This window comes from Aulostomus chinensis, chromosome 23 (assembly GCF_037954235.1).
Source record: "Aulostomus chinensis isolate RoL2024-O1b breed Wild chromosome 23, RoL_Achi_v1.0, whole genome shotgun sequence".
Taxonomy (NCBI): domain Eukaryota; kingdom Metazoa; phylum Chordata; class Actinopteri; order Syngnathiformes; family Aulostomidae; genus Aulostomus; species Aulostomus chinensis.
In genome coordinates this window covers 19073161-19092715 of record NC_141342.1, presented here as the reverse complement: position 1 = coordinate 19092715, position 19555 = coordinate 19073161, and the positions used below count along the sequence as shown (strand labels likewise).

The 19555-nt window shown below is 44.8% G+C and overlaps 1 protein-coding gene across 1 annotated transcript; it reads left to right on the top strand.

The window, feature by feature from the left end:
- Positions 1 to 471: 471 nt before the first annotated feature.
- Positions 472 to 18695, top strand: col1a1b (collagen, type I, alpha 1b). The gene is made up of 51 exons (XM_086195281.1): positions 472 to 697; positions 2127 to 2315; positions 2816 to 2838; positions 3033 to 3068; positions 3741 to 3833; positions 4191 to 4259; positions 4419 to 4463; positions 4587 to 4640; positions 4995 to 5048; positions 5196 to 5249; positions 5416 to 5469; positions 5562 to 5615; positions 5716 to 5760; positions 5910 to 5963; positions 6102 to 6146; positions 6285 to 6338; positions 7342 to 7440; positions 7532 to 7576; positions 7659 to 7757; positions 7872 to 7925; positions 8018 to 8125; positions 8382 to 8435; positions 8534 to 8632; positions 8718 to 8771; positions 8866 to 8964; positions 9093 to 9146; positions 9256 to 9309; positions 9422 to 9475; positions 9595 to 9648; positions 10293 to 10337; positions 10428 to 10526; positions 11781 to 11888; positions 12361 to 12468; positions 12647 to 12700; positions 12802 to 12855; positions 12950 to 13057; positions 13174 to 13227; positions 14421 to 14474; positions 14562 to 14723; positions 14813 to 14920; positions 15006 to 15113; positions 15221 to 15274; positions 15424 to 15531; positions 15634 to 15687; positions 15779 to 15886; positions 15992 to 16045; positions 16192 to 16299; positions 16382 to 16664; positions 16746 to 16936; positions 17033 to 17275; positions 17370 to 18695. Exons 1-51 carry the CDS (start codon positions 616 to 618, stop codon positions 17514 to 17516), a joined length of 4344 nt encoding a protein of 1447 aa, XP_086051407.1. The 5' UTR covers positions 472 to 615; the 3' UTR covers positions 17517 to 18695.
- The last annotated feature ends 860 nt before the right edge of the window (positions 18696 to 19555 follow it).

The window sequence follows — 19555 nt, the reverse complement described above, 5'->3', positions numbered from 1 at the left end:
GAAGGCTCTTCCTGTAAACTGTACAACATCCAGTGGTTCTCTCCTCTTTTAACCAAATCTAAGAGCAAGATAATCATTGCGTATAAATCCTATAAGAAGACAAATTCTCCCTTTACAGTGAATCAAATGATCCAATATCCAAAAAATAAATAAAAATAAAATTAAAAAAAAAAATGAGATCAGGTGGGAGCCGTCAGTGACCTCTCAAGAGGAGTCACATGAATGGAGATCCGTGGAGGTGCCACCACGCGTCTGGAGAGCCGGCGCAGAAATGAGGACTCTCCTCATCATCCACGTTTGAGCTGAAACGTGAACTTGTTGGACATGGGTTTTTTTTTTTGGTTTTTTTTTCTAAGACGGCCCCCTCTCTCTCTGATGAAGGAGGGACTCTGCCTCCTCAACATGTACAAGTTATCTGGTGCGCGCAGGAACCTCCCCAAAAAGTTTAGGCATATAAAAGCCAAGCTAACCCATTTGTTTAGGCAGTAGGGAGTTTCTGCTAGGGTCTGGATTGGAGTTACACACAGACCGGACCCTACCGTGTATGAGAGGTGTCTGAGGAGAAAAAAGGATTCCCCCCTTGACGCAAAGAATCTACATGTCTAATATTTAGACATGTTCAGCTTTGTGGATATTCGGTTAGCGCTTTTGCTCTGCGCAACTGTGCTGTTGGCGAGAGGTCAAGGCGAGGATGATAGTAAGTATCACTTTGATCAAACGTTGATTTGACTTGTTGTGGGACCCTCAGGAAGTGGACAGCCCGCGAGGATGCTGTGCTTGAACTGGGATATCCTGACTCCAGTGATGGGGGAATGTTGTTGATGGTTTTGGGGGATCTGGAGGAAGCGAATAGGGATTTACAGACTGGATTTTTTTTTTTTTTAGTGTGTGTGTGTGTATGTGTGTGTGTGTGTGTGTGTGTGCGCGCGCGCGCGCGCTGCTCTGGCTGACGTGCAGATACACGCTCAGTGCGCGTCTTGCGCAGAACCTGAGGGTGTGCTACCTCTGATGCGCAGAGCCTCAGAACTTTAGGTTCTAAGAGCGCAGAAGCACGTAGCTCAGTTTAAAAGATGAAATGTTTAGACTGGAAGGCGTCAGGTTTAAACCCCACAACTCTGTGACGAAGTGGATTTTAAAATTGATTCAGCTCGAAAATGTGCAAAGCAGTTTGTTCTGGATTAAAGCGCAATGAAGAGGAGACCCCCCCCCCCTCCCCCTTGCAGCCATAAAGTTAAAAGTTTTGCCAAAAAAATAAAAGGCCTCATGACAGTGAGACAGTCAGATAAGCAACATTTCTAAGCCACTTTTCATCTCGGTACTAAACTGCTGCAAGTTAACTGAGAGAAAAAGACGATGGAAAAAAGTCTGACGTCGTCAGTGAAATAGTCTAGACATCAATTAATCAGCACGCAGCAGCAGGCGGCGCCGCAGAGCTCCGTTTTCTAGCTAACAGCGCCGCGCAGTGGCCAACACCGGAAGCAGCTCCCAGTCTAGGATGCCCCTTCATCCCACCTCAAGGCCCATACACTCAACCACCAGCCTGCTTGGCCCTGTGTCATTTTCCACTCTTTTTCTTTCTGCTTAGTACCTCAAACCACCTTTGGCAGAGAGAGTTAGAAAGCCTCTCGTTCTGCTTTTGCTTCTTCTGCGCAAAATGACCTCGGTTTCTGTCCCAAGGCTGAAAACGAGCAACTCTTGTTTTCGAGCTGTAATGTCACACTTGAAAAACATCCAGTCCCTTCATCAGATCATCGGTCAAACACATCCTGGCTGCTCTGAGTCTTGATTACGGTGGCTGTCGCACCTTCAGACTGCAGATCCAAAAGGCTGCTGCAGGGGAACTTTGAACCACCACAAAAGGTTATGTGGTGGGCCACAAACCAGCTCTGACTGATACCCTGTCAGGAATACCAGTAAATAAAGTAGAAGGGGTAAAGATAAGTGAGTATTTTGCTGAGTATTGTGTTCTGCATGTCCACTGTCAGGTGTAGGCCTTCTTGTGGGCCCTGCTGCAGCGGTACAAACCTTATTTTAAACCATCATATAGCCTTGATGTGGTTATTCACTGTCTTTCTCATGTTTATTTTACTATTATGCTCAAGCTCTTCATGTTCTTGTCCTCTCAGGCACATCTGGCAGCTGCACATTAGATGGACAGTTGTACAACGACAAGGATGTATGGAAACCAGAACCCTGCCAGATCTGTGTCTGCGACAGCGGAACCGTCATGTGCGACGAGGTGATCTGCGAGGACACCTCCGAGTGCGCCGATCCCATCATCCCAGACGGAGAGTGCTGCCCCATCTGCCCCGATGGTATTTTCACCTTGGTCCTCCTCACCATTTCTGCGGTTCAGATAGCTTTGTGGCGCCACCTTGTGCCTCATCTATGGCTTTCTGGCCACAAATCGGACCCCAGGCCCTAAGCCTGCCTGCCTGCTTGCTTACCAGAGGATTTTCACTCAGAAAAGAATCACTTTTGGATTTACCTTTTGTTGAGTTTTTTTTTTTTCCCCCCCTCTCTCCAATATACATAAAATGGATTATAACCACTCTTTGGCGCAGTCCACCAGTGAATATGTAACTTCCCAACAGTGCAAAATGGCGCACACGTGTCGCATGTCTTCAAAAGCAACATTTATAGCATTTACTTTCCACTGCAGAACTGACTGGGTAGTTTCACGCGCTTGGTGCAGTCATTCATAGAGTCTGCAGCTTGGCCTGCTTGTGGCTCATGCATAATTGTGTGTACAGTGATGGTTGGTGTCTTAAAGAGGTTTTGACATACTTCTCCTTCTCTTCTGCTTTTGTTAAAGAGCCTGGGATTGACGAGCCTGAGGTATTTAGCCCTTTTTACTTTGTTTAACTTGATATTCGGGTCTTAAATTCATGTGCATGCGTGGGAAGCAGAACTGAACTTCACAAAGCCTTTCAGTGGAGATGTTGGCACTTTATCCTGGGGATGCAGCTTATTTTTATGTGACGGATCAAACTTTACAGTGTAGCCTAACTCTCTCTTCTGTCTGTTTATAGCCTACTCCAGGAGCGCCTGGCCCCAAGGGAGACCCGGTAGGTTCACTCTTGCTTTTAATATGAATTATAATTGCACCCCACCTGACTTTGTGGGAGAGGTTTGTCTTTGTTTTGACAGATAAGTGGAATGTATGATTGTTTTCTAGGATGCATACGTCAGCATCCCCCCGTTTGTTGTGTTGCTAGCTGGTACAACTCAAGCATCTTGGCCTCATTTCCTCAAATTGATGACGTGTGTTTTCTTGAGGTCCCTCCAAAGTTTCAGAATTTGTCATTGTATTATAATGCGCTGGACACATACAGGCTGAAATGTACACGCCCTAGCTTTGCCTTGCCATTCTAGCGAAGCCGCTATGATGTCACTGTGGCAATGACCTTTGATAATTAGGTCAAAAGGTCACCAGATCATTAAAAGGTCACCCATCGTGAATCTGTTTGCAGACGTAGAGTAACTCGGACGTAGCAGCGAACAACAAAGTCGTCATTTAGCTCTTAACTGGGAGAGATCTTGCAGATGTTTTTTTTTCTTTTTGTTTAAACGCACAAGTAACGAGATCATACAAGAGTTCTCAGAGACTGTAGCTTTAAAGAAATGGGATCTAATCTGACATGGTTGTACCCGTAGTTATACTTCTAAATACTAACTCAGTGGAAGTAAATTGCATTATTTTTCAGCTAATCCATCATGTCCGTGTGCCATTTTTATAGGGTCCCCCTGGTCCTCCTGGCAATGATGGAATCCCTGGACAGCCTGGCCCCGCTGGCCCCGCTGGCCCCCCTGGCCCCCCTGGCCTTGGCGGAGTACGTATCCCCATGTCGGAACAAGTTCTTTCTATGACTGGATTGTGTTTACAACTGAGATCAAATCTGTATTTGTTGCATCTAGAAGCTCACCCTCATTTCTGCTGTGGTCAGTGACTTCTGTCACTGATCCTCCATTTTACACACAGCTGAGGTGAAAGGTCACGAGTGAGCTAGGGAGCTAATGATTATTTAATGGCGGGGCCTGGTCTGGTGTTTCAGTGTGACCAGTGACCTTAAGTGACACACGATTCTTCCATCATATGTTTCTAACTTTTGAAAGTGTTAGACTCTGAGTGGGACTGATACATTGCTCCAGATGTTGCCAGACTAACGCTTCATATTCCTCCCTGACAGAACTTCTCTCCTCAAATGAGCTACGTCGACCACTCCAAATCCAGCGGCCCACCTCTCCCTGGCCCAATGGTATCAAGGCTTCACCACTAAACACTCAAAAAGTCCTTTTTGTATTTGTATGAAATCATAGCTAACGCTAACTGATAGTACTCCTTAGTTTATGGTTTGCGGTCTCATGTTACAGATAAACAGGATCTAACAGCTTCTTTTTTTCATCTTTATCAACAGGGTCCTATGGGTCCTCGTGGTCCTCCTGGACCCTCTGGCTCCGCCGTAAGTATTCATTTCTCAGTTATACAACAGTTCCATTTCTGTCATACTCACTTTTTATTTCAGTGTGTGTGTAAAACGTCATAGATGTTCATGTTTTAATCTGTTGGTCTTGTCGTCCTTCAGGGTCCTCAGGGTTTTACTGGTCCCCCTGGTGAGCCTGGTGAGCCCGGAGCTAGTGTGAGTACATCAAATATTCTTCTAAACAACCGTCTCTCTTGGTTTCACGGTGATGAGTTTCTGTGAAATGTTTTTATTTCTTTCATGTATCTCTTACAAACTCTGATCTACATGACTACACTTTTTTAAAAAAAATGCTCTAAATTCATCCTGCTATTACCTCCAAGTGCTTGACTTCCTGTTCTCTGTGTGTCACTTCCTGTTGAAGTCACTGACCCACTGACACACATCTGCACACACCACTTATTGTCACCGCCTTCTCATCCTCACACACAGACACACAGCAACCTGCATAACGATCTCATGTTTACAGACTGACTTATTGAGAGATTTTTTTTTTTTTAATGTTTTTAGGGTCCCATGGGCTCTCGTGGTCCTGCTGGCCCCCCTGGAAAGAATGGAGATGATGTAAGTGAATTACTGATCAGGAGGTTGTATTCACAAAGACGTAGCTTCTAATAATTCCAAAGCTAATGATTCTTAGCCTTGATTGTGTCACTTGTCTGAATGACATCAACGGCTAACGCTAACCTGTTCTTTGTGTCCCTACAATAGGGTGAGCCCGGCAAACCTGGACGCCCTGGTGAGCGTGGAGCCGCTGGCCCTCAGGTGAGTGAAACCCATCAAGGGGGATGGATGAACATATTCCACATCAAATTACCTGTCTGTTTTAGTCATTTCATTATCAGTTTTGCCCTGTCATGCTTTGCTAATTCATTAGCAGAACTTGCATAGTTATGAACTTATAACACAACATTTTCATCTTCTTCTCCAGGGTGCTCGTGGATTCCCCGGAACTCCCGGACTTCCCGGCATCAAGGGACACAGAGTGAGTTTTTGGAAGCACGGATTTGCTACATTTTGCTTTTTTTTTTTTTTATGAGCAGCATCTTGACGTAAATCTGCTGATTTAATCTGCAGGGTTTCAGCGGTTTGGATGGAGCTAAGGGAGATGCCGGACCTGCTGGACCTAAGGTACGATAGCAGGACGTAAAGTTTTCTTGACTAGACTGATGTTTCAAACTGAAATAACCCATCCTAGAGAACATCTGCTAATCCTTCCTTCTGTCCCTAGGGAGAGCCCGGTGCCCCTGGTGAGAACGGTATCCCTGGTGCCATGGTAGGTTTCTCTCTCCATCCATTTGTTGACTTGTACGTCACATGAATGCTGTTTATACGCTGACGACCTTTTCTTTTACATACAGTGCATATGATATAAAGTCCCTGACAATCTCATGCTAAAAGCACCTCCCTTTACGTCTCCCTCAGGGTGCTCGTGGTCTTCCTGGTGAGAGAGGCCGCCCTGGCGCTCCCGGACCTGCTGTAAGAAACTTGTTACTGCCAAGTAACAACACACTTGTTTCTGCCTATTCAGAGACGTGATTGCAGCAGCTGATATCATTTCAGATTCTTTGATTCAAACTATTTTTCACTGTTATTTCTTGCTCTCATTTTCTGTAGGGCGCTCGTGGTAATGACGGCAACGGTGGACCTGCTGGACCCCCTGTAAGTATTATTTTATAAAATGATAGCACAGAAAACATCATGACTTGTCGTTATACAGCACAATGTGTGTGTAAACAGCGTTCCGTGATGCCTTTTATTCTATTTGTCTGTTGATGTCTTGTATCTTTATTCTTTTAGGGACCTACCGGACCCGCTGGTCCCCCTGGATTCCCCGGTGGTGCTGGAGTGAAGGTAAGTCATACCATTATTTATTTTTTTTTTTTTTAAATTTTGAGGTGAGAAGTTAGAACAACTGTGATGAGGTTGCTCTTTTGGTTAGGAGGACAAATAAGAAAATTCCAAAATAAGAGCCTTAAATCGTGAAGCTTTTGTTGGATACGCGGACAGGACACGTTTGTTGGATTCTCCTTAAATTTTATAACCTGACAAATGACATGTTGCACTATTTCACAGTGTACAATAAAAGCCAGTAACTTAACTCTTAGAATAAGGGTCATCCCCTTTGTTGTCCAGCTCTCCCATCATCTCCCCGTTCACTGGTGTTGAAATTTACATTTTAGCTCCAGATGATTATTGATCTGATTACATTAGTGGGATAGGCTGCAAAACAGAAAACTTCATATTCAGCCAAAGGGTATAGTATTTAACCCAAATGAGCCACTAGATGGCATCATTGAGTGTTGCCTAGTAACTTCTTCTGCACCGCCCTGCTGCGACTGTTCAACTACGACCAGACAAGAATTAAACAGTTTTAACCTGCAATAATAGTGTGAAGAAAAAATATGAAATTAGAGTAAAATTTTTATTTATGCAGCTTGACAGTAAAATGTGGGGGGTGGGGGGTGGGGTAAAACACCCTCTGTCTTCGGGTGAAGTGAGGAAGGGTAAACTACCCTCTTCTAAAAGGGAAAAAAACAGGAAGGAAAGATATGAAGAAATCACAACATATACATTATTTGATGATAAAAATTCAAATACATGTATGTTTGCATCCAGATGTTGTGTTTGCTGAGCCACAGGGGACACAACCAACGGGCCAGAGAGATCACGGGTCTAAAAGGACAAACATTATACTGAATTAATTCATATATACTGCGTTTTACTTATAATCCATATTTGTAATTTCTTATTGAATCTTTCGTGGTAAAATGCCCCCGGAGACAATCTGGTGTATGTGAAAACACTCAATATCAAGGCTCCAGATGGTTGAGTTGCTCTTGTTTGACCTCCTCAGGGAGAGACTGGACTCCAGGGTGCTCGTGGATCTGAGGGACCCCAGGGAGCCCGTGGTGAGCCTGGTAACCCCGGACCTGCTGGCCCTGCTGGAGCCGCTGTGAGTAATTATGGGATTGTCATAGTTACACATTTTGTCGAGGAAAAGTACAAAACGTGACTTGACCTGAACATGTGTGTTCTTCCTATAGGGTGCCCCTGGATCTGATGGTGCCCCTGGTGCTAAGGGTTCTCCTGTAAGTATCACACTCATTGATCACACTTAACTCTTGATCATAAACACCAGATATTATAACACCCCAACTTTCCATCCAATAGGGTGCTGCTGGTATTGCTGGTGCTTCTGGTTTCCCTGGTGCTCGCGGTCCCGCTGGAGCTCAGGGAGCTGTTGGTGCTCCTGGTCCCAAGGGTAACAATGTGAGTAGACGATGGATTATGTCATTTTTCATTTTTGGTGTTTGCATGCAATTGTGTTATACACAACCAGGAATTTTTGACAGCCTCAATGTAAGTGTGTGTTTCTGCCTATAGGGTGACCCCGGTCATGCCGGTTCTAAGGGAGAGCCTGGTGCCAAGGGAGAGACTGTAAGTCTGATTCATGGTCACCGTGCGGCATAATTTTGATCGTTTACCAGTCTGTATGCCTCTTACATGGATTGACTGTCTGTCTTTTCCAGGGCCCCGCTGGAATTCAAGGACTTCCTGGACCATCTGGAGAGGAGGGCAAGAGAGGACCCCGTGGAGAGCCTGGTGGTGCTGGACCCCGTGGACCCCCTGGAGAGCGTGTATGTCTCTGTGATTACAACACTGATGACAACTCTTTGATTGAGATAACTCCAGGGCCACGATGTTGAGCAGAATTCCTTGCATTGTGACAGTAATAAATCCATCAAAGATGCAGCAATCAGATATCTCGTCAGAAAACTTATTGAGTAAATTACAGTACATTAGAGTCCCGGGGGGATTCACCCTTGGAGATGGAACCATTTGCACCTCAGATAGTGATGCAGTTGGTGTGTCTGCTTGTTGTTGTTTTTTTAGGGTGCCCCTGGTGCTCGCGGTTTCCCTGGTTCTGATGGAGCTGCTGGTGGCAAGGTGCGTTCATGGGGGTTAGATGTAGCTCACACCATCACCAGATGACTCATTTGAACAGGTCCAACAAGTCTCTACCTCTCTCTCCTCACCTATGACAGGGAGCCCCTGGTGAGCGTGGTGCCCCTGGCCCTATGGGAGCTCAGGGATCTACTGGTGAGAGCGGAAGCTCTGGTGCTCCTGGTGCACCTGGATCAAAGGTGAGTTCTGTGACTCAATTCTTTGTGTGTTGACGAACCATCACCGAAGCTAGCAGCTACTTCACATGTGGTCTTCTTTCTGTAGGGTATGACTGGTAGCCCTGGTAGCACTGGCGCTGACGGCAAAGCTGGACCTGCTGTGAGTACCGGCTCTTTAATACTTCCTTTTCTTACCAAGTAACTTCAGCTGTTCATTCATGATTGGATGACTAGATGATTACCATGATTGCTAGGGTATTGCTGGAGCAGATGGACGCCCTGGACCTCCTGGACCTGCTGGACCAAGAGGACAGCCTGGAGTGATGGGATTCCCCGGACCCAAGGGAGTTGCTGTGAGTTAATTGCATCACAAATATTTAAAAAAATCACACACACAAAAAAACAACAACACATCTTCAAGATGTCAGAACTCTGCAGTCATGATGTTTTGTAGCTCATCACATGATGGTGCTGTTTTCAGGGTGAGGGTGGAAAGCCTGGTGAGAGAGGTCCCGCTGGTGCTACTGGCTCTATTGTAAGTATAAAAATCAAACTCTACCTCTAAAAATATGAAAATGAATGTACATAAAAGCTTATAGGACAGTTAATCACTGGTTGTGTTGGGTGTTGTGTTGTGTTTCTAGGGTGCTCCTGGCAAAGATGGTGACACTGGTGCTCCTGGACCTTCCGGAGTTGCTGTATGTATCCAGAATCATATCCAGTGTAGTTTTTCTGGCTGACTGTTGAGAATGACCATGAAGGCATCACAGTCGAGGTGGCTGATCATTTTGTTTGGTCTGGCCTGTTCAGGGACCCGCTGGAGAGAAGGGAGAGCAGGGACCTGCTGGTCCTCCTGGATTCCAGGTGAGTTCTGAGAGCATCTCTGGAGCTTCAACCCTGTCATTTCTTTGGTTTATACATGTTTTGGGTGTATGTCATTACTCCACCTGTTAAATGTTCTGCTTCTTCTTCTGCCTTTGCAGGGTCTTCCCGGACCTCAGGGCGCTACTGGTGAGACTGGCAAGCCTGGTGAGCAGGTAAGGGTCACAGGGACTACTGTGGAATCGTCCGGATTTGAATATTTAATCAAATTGTAAGCATCGAAAATCAATATTTGATTGGCTGTCCACCGGCTGGGTGATGGGAGTCAGTTGGTGAGAATGAGATATAGGTCAAACTGAACAAAGTAACACAGACCCTGTGGTAATGATGGTAGTGCAGAGAAAGGGTTTTGCACTTTGGACGCACCCAGTTTCACCAGTATGGATATTATTCAGATAATTGAAGAGTAGATTTGTTATGAATCCAACCTGTTGTGACTCCGCAGTGCAGATAGAGAAGTCTATGAGAGAAGTCTAAGTTGAAATACACCTCTTATTGTGTTTCCTTGCTCTCTTGAGCATAAAACTCTCAATAACATACATTCAGATCATTCGAACCTGTGTGTTTTGTTAGGGCGAATCTCCAAACGTCATTTACTGCCTGAACATCTCAGGCCTCACAAGTCTACCATTAGAACTTGTAATGTCGGCCCATATTTGGGGAGTGTTAGCTAGCTGGGTTACAGCGCGTACAAACACCAGTATCATGATACTTCAAGGTTTTACCTGTGTTCTTTCTCATATGTTTTATTGATCATGTTGCCAACAAATTAGTGACAAACTCTTTCTGTTGTGTTCAGGGTGCTCCCGGTGAGGTCGGACCTTCTGGCCCATCTGGACCAAGAGTGAGTGTCTCAAACCAGTTCCAGCATACATAGTGGTACCTGTGCTCTGGAGCGAATGGTGGTGACTGATGTGTTCTTCCTCTCTTCTAGGGTGACAGAGGTTTCCCTGGTGAGCGTGGTGCTCCTGGTCTTGCTGGCCCAACTGGATCCACTGGTTCTCCTGGCTCCGCTGGTAACGATGGACCTAAGGTAGGGTTTGCTACACTTGTAGAAAGTGGGAGCTAAAGACAGTCAAAGCAGTTTTTCAGTGACTATTAAATACATTTGGCAAGAAAATATTTACACAGGCCTACAAAGAACACTCAATAAGTCATTCTGATTGTTGCATAATAATAATGATAATATTAATAATATAAACTATATTTTTATCGTGCCTTATTTACAAAGATTGCAGCTCAAATTGCTCTATAACAAAGAGAAAAGAACATTCAAAACACTTTAAAATAAAAAAATTAAATTAAAATCACAATAATTAAAAAACAAAATAAAATCACAATAATTGTCATAATATAGCTTAGAGCAGGTAGCTACAGACAGTGGGACTCATTTATGTGCTTTTCTTATGTTCAGCTTTGTCCTTGAACATTATTTAACCCTCCATTTAGTCTTACAGACAGGAAGTGAAGCCTGATAGCTATTAGTCATCTTGCAAGGGTTGTTTGATAGATGTCAGCATCAAGTCGAGCCTGCTCCGCTCTGACAGAGACTAAGAACATCCTGAGACATCCATGTTGTCCCCATGGTGTGGTGCATGCTGGGAAATGACACATACGATGTGTCACTCCTCTCACAGTCCCATCTGACTTGTTGGGATTAAACAGATCATGGAATTACACCACAAACTATGTAATACAGTCTCAGAGCACACAAAACGACACTTTCCATTTGGTAAAATTATTATTTTAAATGAATGCTTTTGAGCACAGTCCCAAGATTGATTGATTGATTTTTGTGTCGTGTGGGTTTGGCTCCCAAATAATATTCCAAAGTTTATTTTGAAAAAATTAACATAAAAAACAACAGGGGGAAAACAACATGATCAGTAACTTTATTCTAGAGGTTAATTTTTTATGAATTTTAAGTAAACAACTAATCAGTTAATTTCAATATGAATTCATTAGTAACGTTTCCTGAAAATGCAGCTCAAAAGTGCCTAATGTGATACCAAAAAAAGTTTGGATTAGAATTATTTTCATTCAATTTTTACATCATTAATTATTTAATAAATTGAATAAAATAGATGTACAGTGTTTTTATATTAAAGGAATGTATAGAGGAACATGATTCCCCTGTTTTTTTTTAATAGATATAAAATCATCACTTGTGTATGCAAACACATGCATCCGTCCTTATTGTTTCCTGACGATTATATAAAACACTGTTGGTCATTCCCTTGCAGGTTATATGGGATTATAACTTGAACATATCTGTGTTTGTGTGCAGGGAGAGCCTGGTGCTGGTGGTGCCACTGGTGCCGCTGGTTCCCCCGGTATGCAGGGAATGCCCGGTGAGCGTGGCGCTGCCGGTCTGCCTGGTGTCAAGGGAGAGAGAGTAAGTGTCGATTTTGTCTCTTTTGCTCCATCGAACAACTTTTAAGACTGCGGCACTGACAGTGCATCGTGTTAGGTGTCACGCTACGTGTGAGGAGAGAGTGGGATGGATGAGGAAGAACATGATTGTTGCTAAAAAAAAGATAGTTGCCAAGGAAGAAGTCGTTTTGTAATGTTAAAGGTTAGCAAGGACTGAAACCACATCCATAGAAACTGACTGAATATTCTTCTTCCTTATGAGGCCTGATGCTGTGTCAGTGTAGGTGTTGTTTATTGATTTTTTGACAATAATCAATGATCGCGAGAGCAAATGTGAGTCATTTTACATGAAACACAACAGTCTAAGCTTGAATTTGTTTTTATTTCCTGTTTCTACCTGCTTCAGAGGCAGAGAAGTAAACTTTTTACTGGACTTGAACTATTTTTGTAAGGTTTTTTTTCCTTAGGTCTAATTGAGTTTCCCATTTTCTCAGGGTGATGGTGGCGCCAAGGGAGGTGATGGTGCCGCTGGCAAAGATGGTGCTCGTGGTCTGACTGGTGCTATTGGAGTACCTGGACCTCCTGGTGCTCAGGGTGAGAAGGTGAGACAATTTTGGTTGTTTTTTGTTTTGTTTTTTTTAAATCTATGAATATGTGACATTTCACAACACAATTTGTAGAAGTCATAAACCTGGTCCTCTGGTTAGCACAAAAACATGATAGCATTTGTTTGAAAGAAAGTGTTGAGAACCAACTTGTTCTCTCATCTGCCGGTTCTAGGGTGAGCCTGGCCCTGTTGGAGTTGCTGGACCCACTGGACCCCGTGGTGCCCCTGTAAGTTCTTTTTTAAACACATGCCTGATTAAGAACTAGACAAAACAAGTGTGTTGTGAGCCAATTGGAATCTTTGGTAAAAACTTGTTTCCCTCCAACAGGGTGAGCGTGGAGAGACTGGTCCCGCTGGACCTGCTGGCTTTGCTGGACCCCCTGTAAGAACCTCGCTTTTTTATATCCAAATTAGAAGAGATTGATGTGAATCCCAGGATGCATGTGCTGATGGCTCCTCTTGACTTTCATCCTCAGGGTGCTGATGGTCAGCCTGGTGCTAAGGGAGAGAGTGGTGAAACTGGACCCAAGGGAGATGTTGGTGCTCCTGGTCCCGGCGGACCTGTCGGAGCTGCTGGTCCTCAGGTGTGACTCTATATCAGACTTATAACCTGCACCGTGGAAAATTTAACCATCGATGCCATTTGGAAATTGTCCGATGAGTCATATCCTCTCTCACTTTCAAATGTTTGTGTCAACAGGGACCTGCTGGTCCTACTGGAGCCAAAGGTGCTCGTGGTGGTGCTGGAGCTCCTGTAAGTATCCCATCAACTTGTGATCATTAGTGGAAAAATTATTTGTAAGTAGATGACATGTACACTTCATTCATATCAAGACAGAATGATCCATAATAGTTTTCTTTTATGCCAAATCTGTAGACGTTTCATGATAGAAAGTTGTGGTGAACTCTAATAGCTGCATGTGCCATGATCAGACTACACAGGAAGTTTTGGTAATCAGACCCTGAACCATGCTGTAGCACTGTCCGTGATTGAATCTCCCAGGGTCTGGATGATTCTCCTGATACTCGATGAATCTCCCGGTACTTGATGAATCTCCCAGGGTCTAGATGAATCTCCCAGGGTCTAGATAAATCTCCTGATACTCAAGGAATCTCCTGGTACTTGATAAATCTCCTGGGGTCTAGATGAATCTCCTGGTACTCAATGAATCTCCTGGGGTCTAGATGAATCTCCTGGGGTCCAGCTGAATTTCCTGGGTTCTAGATGAATCTCTTGTTACTAGAAGAATCTCCTGTGGTCTGGATGAATCTCCCGGGGTCTAGATGAATCTCCTGGGGTCTAGATGAATCTCTTGGTACTAGAAGAATCTCCTGGTACTAGATGAATCTCCTGAGGTCTAGATGAATCTCTTGGTGCGAGAAGAATCTCCTGTGGTCTTGATGAATCTCCCGGGGTCTAGATGAATCTCTCGGGGTCTACTTGAATCTCTTGGGGTGCAGGTGAATGTGTAGGACTTAATAAACCAGGAACATCTGAGATAACAGCTCTGATTGGTAGGGGTGGGTTGTGACTTCATGAGATTGATGGAGAGACGCTGATATTTCAGTGGGAGAACATTCTTATGGGTCTCACCTATCCAGAGAGTCTTAGTTCATGCAGGTGGACCTGATAAGTCGCCTGAGGTGGTCTTGATTTATTTTGGGTTTGTCTTTTACAATGAACATGACCTCTGGCACCCTCAGTGCTTAAGAGGTTAATTGATTTTGATTGGCTGTCCATTGCCTTTTAGGTTTTTTTTATTGATCTTTCAAGGTGCACTTAATCCAGCATATAGCAAACAGGACAAGTTCCGCCTCCTCGGATCATAAGAAGCCAATCATATCACATGATAATGGCACCTGCTGTGATACGTGCTTCTCCTTTTATTAAAAATCATTTTACATCTTTCAGCAAGATGGTTCTTACTGAATTCTGTATGTATGTAGGGTGCTACTGGTTTCCCTGGACCTGCCGGCAGAGTTGGACCCCCTGGCCCCGCTGTAAGTGTCATCATCCTCCACATAAACACAATATTGCCTTTGGTGCCATAGTATCAGTTTGACTGACTCCTCACTCAATGTCTCCAGGGACCTGGTGGACCCATTGGACCTGGTGGACCTGTTGGCAAAGATGGAGCCAGAGGAGCTCGTGGTGAGACTGGTCCTGCTGGTCGCCCTGGTGAGACTGGTGGTCCTGGAGCCCAAGGAATTGCTGGAGCCAAGGGAGCTCCTGGTGCTGATGGTGCCCCTGTGAGTATAAATTGTACCTAGCTGTTAGAGGTCTTGATGTGATTCCTTCTCTCGTGCCTTTCAACTGAATGCTGTGCCCATCTCTGCAGGGTGCCCCTGGTATCCCCGGACCTGCAGGTCTTGCTGGACAGCGTGGTGTTGTAGGTCTCCCTGGACAGCGTGGAGAGCGTGGTTTCGGTGGTCTGCCTGGACCTTCTGTGAGTCAAGTTTTACTACCACTATGTTCTTCCTAAAGCTCTCCTCAGGGCTTTCAGATAACTGATCCCTCTTGCTTGTACTCAGGGTGAGCCTGGAAAGCAGGGACCCGTTGGACCTGTTGGTGAGCGTGGTGCCCCTGGACCTGCTGGACCTCCTGGACTGTCTGGTGCCCCCGGAGAGGCTGGTCGTGAGGTGTGAAACTTCAGAATCTGAACATTTAAAATGGCTGCACACAGTCTGGATAAAATTTTGGCTTCAATTGGGAGTGAATCTTTTAACACTTTGCTGCTCTTCCACAGGGATCTCAAGGTCACGATGGTGCCCCTGGTCGCGACGGACCTGCTGGCGCCAAGGTAACCTTCTTATTCCATTCTTGACCCCCCTCCCCCCAATTCATATCTTTCACTGTGCGGTTGAATCTTTGGGCCACTTTTCCTTAACAGAAAGTTCCTAATTACCCTTTAGCAGCCAAAATGCCTTATCAGGTGTGTACTTCTTTTAGGGAGACCGTGGTGAGTCTGGTGTTGCTGGACCCCCTGGAGCTCCTGGTGCTCCTGGTGCTCCTGGAGCTGTTGGCCCCTCTGGCAAGAGTGGTGACCGTGGAGAGACTGTAAGCTCCCGCCCTCCTGATCATCTCTGATCCTGCAGAAAAATTCAACAAAATTTACAAAAACTTCTGATTTCACTTTGATCTGAATGTCCTTCATTTCAGGGCCCTGCTGGTCCCGCTGGTCCTGCTGGTCCTGCTGGTGCTCGTGGAGCTGCTGTAAGCTCTTATACTCTGTATAATCTATCATATTCAATCATATTTGAGTGCACCTGAGATGGTGGGTTGACCCATGGTTTCTCTTGTTTAGGGCCCTGCTGGTGCTAAGGGAGACAGAGGAGAGGCTGGTGAGGCTGGAGATAGAGGCCACAAGGGACACAGAGGATTCAGCGGCATGCAGGGTCTGCCTGGACCTGCTGTGAGTACAGATTTCACAAAAACGTCATTGGATAAATGATAAAATTGTTTTTACACAAACGTGATTTTTTTTAAATTTGAGGTTTAATCCTTCATCTGCCTCTAGGGACCTTCTGGAGAGAGAGGACCCGCTGGTGCATCTGGACCTGCTGGACCCAGAGTGAGTGCAAACTGTCACTTTGTTTTTTGTTTTTTAACACAAAACGTCGCTCTCCACCAAGTTACCACTGTTATGAATCTACTCTAGAAAGTCAGCAATATTATGAAATGATCAACAGCAACCTGAGGTATTCTCTTGTTTCACAGGGACCTTCTGGATCTAATGGCTCTCCTGGTAAGGATGGCATGAACGGTTTGCCTGGACCTATTGGACCCCCTGGACCTCGTGGTCGCAATGGAGAGATGGGACCTGCTGTAAGTGACATTTTTAATCTTATTCCATCTTTCACCTTCAGACATTTCAAATGTGACCAAAAGCCCATCTTTTCTCTATTAGGGTCCCCCTGGACTTCCTGGACCCCCTGGTCCTCCTGGACCTCCCGGTGGTGGATTCGACTTCATCAGCCAGCCTATTCAGGAGAAGGCCCCCGATCCCTTCCGTGGCGGCCACTACCGTGCTGATGACCCCAATGTGATGCGTGATCGCGACATGGAGGTCGACACCACACTCAAGACCCTGACTCAGAAGATTGAGAAGATCCGCAGCCCTGATGGTACCCAGAAGAGCCCCGCCCGCATGTGCCGTGACCTGAGGATGTGCCACCCCGAGTGGAAGAGCGGTGAGTGCAGATCGACACCTGAAGTCAGCCTTCAATTTCATGACAACGAGGTCACAACTGAGTTCTGTCCCTCTTTTACAGGCACATACTGGGTGGATCCCAACCAGGGCTCTCCTCTGGACGCCATCAAGGTCCACTGCAACATGGAGACTGGTGAGACTTGCATCTACCCCAGCGAGACCATCATCCCCATGAAGAACTGGTACCTCAGCAAGAACATCAAAGAGAAGAAGCACGTCTGGTTCAGCGAGTCCATGACCGGCGGACACCAGGTGAGAATCCAAATGTTCCCTGCAGTCGCAAAAATCGTCCTGGAGAGATTCAGTGAAAATAACCCCCCGCACCCCTCGCTCCTCTCTACCTTACAGTTCCAGTATGGCACCGATGGAGCTGATCCCGAGGATGTCAGCATCCAGATGTCTTTCATGCGCCTGATGTCCAACCAGGCCTCTCAGAACGTCACATACCACTGCAAGAACAGCATTGCCTACATGGACTCTTCCTCCGGCAACCTGAAGAAGGCCCTGCACCTCCTCGGCTCCAACGACGTCGAGATCAGAGCCGAGGGCAACAACCGCTTTACATACAGCGTCAGCGAGGATGGCTGCACAGTACGTTTGATTTTAGCTACTTTGATTCAGCGTGAATAACCCGCTTTATGTGTGGAAAGACTTTTTCTGACCCTCTTTTTCATTCTCTTTGCAGTCACACACTGGCTCATGGGGCAAGACAGTCATCGACTACAAGACATCAAAAACATCCCGCCTGCCAATCATTGACATTGCTCCTATGGATGTTGGTGCACCTGATCAGGAATTTGGCGTTGAAGTTGGCCCAGTCTGCTTCTTGTAAAAAAGAAAGAAACATGGACATGACGTTGTTGTTTTTTTTCTAGCAGTCATCTCTAAATCCTTTTTCCTATGCATTCATTCGGCTGCCATTGGTCCACATGCTTAAAACCACTCTACTGAAGACGATGTTTGTTTCATTCCAATCATGAAAAGTTTTGGGACTGCTACTTCAACCGAAACCAACCACGAGGACACTTTAAAAAGAATCTTTTGTTTCCACTGGCAACAAGAAAATGATATATTCTTGTGTAAAATTTCCCCCTGGAGATTGAGAAAAAAAAACCCAAAACAAACGAAAAGAAAGATCCGCACAAGCAATGAAACACAGGTGACTATTTTTCTGCCACTGCGGAAGGACATTGAAAACAACAAATGATATGTACCATTTTTCTGGTGTTAAATAAATTGTAAAAAGTGTGAAGTGTCTCCTTGTTATACAATTATGACAAAAAAAAACCCGCGTGAAAGTTACTCACAAAAACGTGAAGAGCGAAACAACAGAGAAGCTCACCTTCATTGCAATATGTAGATGGCTACCTCATAAGAAGTCACCGCCATTTTTTTTTTCTTCAATGAAAAGGGTATATTTTACACAACACGAGTCCATTGGGAGGGGGGGAGGGGTACAATCATTCAAAGGTGCTATAACCAATTCAAGGTCCAGTTCTTGGTGTTTGATGGTGAAACTCTCACTGTCATACTGTAATTATTGCCACTAATGCCTGCAGAACTTTTGGTGCTACTAAATTGACTCATTGTCTTGTTGTCTATGCAGTGCAATTGTTTTCTTCTTAAGTGCTGGCTTGATAAGAACCGAACCGTCCTCTTAAAAAAAAAAAAATTGATCACTGCAGATGTAATGCATGCAATCATGTCATTGTAAAGCAAGTGACTGGTTCAATATCATGTCCCTGCCCGTGTGTTCATCTTTATGTCTGTTTGCCCCTGTGGAAAAACTCCTCTTCACTAAAAAAAAAAAACAGCACACTTCTCCCACCCTGTTGTTTATGTTGTTTGTTGATGTCTTTTTCGCGAAGGGTTTCTTAAAAAAGAATTTGAAGCAGACCCACTTTCATGGTTGAAAAGAGAGATTCTGTACTTATTTTGTACATGTATAATAATTCAAGATGTTTTTAATTATTTTGGGTGCTGAAATAAAGCATGTGAAGTGGTCTACTCAGTGGCGGAGTTTTCACTGTCCTGTTTTGCAACTGTTGTGAAACTGAAATCTAGAATTTAAAAAAAGACAAGAAAAAAGATGTCGCTGCACAACCAGGCACACCATTTTTATATTTTCAGACAGCAGGGCCTTCGGGAGAGAGGTTTAAAAAGGCGAATGTGGAAAAAGGGTTCAAACGGGGTTTTAGGCATCAACTGTTCCACAGCAGTTGCACTTGTGTTTCTATTGAGCAGCAGTGAAAACAAGGCCCATTTTTTTTACCTTCCAAATTGGCTTTTTGTGATCGATACACGGCTACAGATTTTCACGACAGTTGCTTCTGAATACCTTTCGATTTCTAACGATACAAAATATGTCGGTTGCATTAAAAAAAAAAAAAAAAAAAAAAAAGGACCCGCAGCCTCATTGCAGTTATAGGGTCATGTCTTTGTTTTCATCCCCACAAAGAAAAAAAAGAGAAGAAAACAAAAAGGCTGATATAAAACTTCCAAGAGAGTGCGTCATCACATCAGAAGAGAAGACACCAACGACATCTTGTGGGCACCTACTGCAACAACAGCTGCTCCAACGCCGTATACAAGACCAGCAGCACCTTTACTTGTTGGCCTTTCTGGCCTGACCCCCACCCCCACAGAGGGATAGGAAAATGTGATATGACCTGAGAAAAAATGCTAAAGCTGAAATGAGAAACGCCTTTTTAACCATATTGATTCAGGTCATCTGTCCCTTTGCTCAGAATAAATGCAAGAAAAAAAGAATACTGTGTGAAAATGAAACAGTTTCACCGTCCTGTAAGAGAGAATGAGACGTGGCAACACACGGTAAGCACGTACAGGGCCAGCCAGTCATTTCAGGACCTG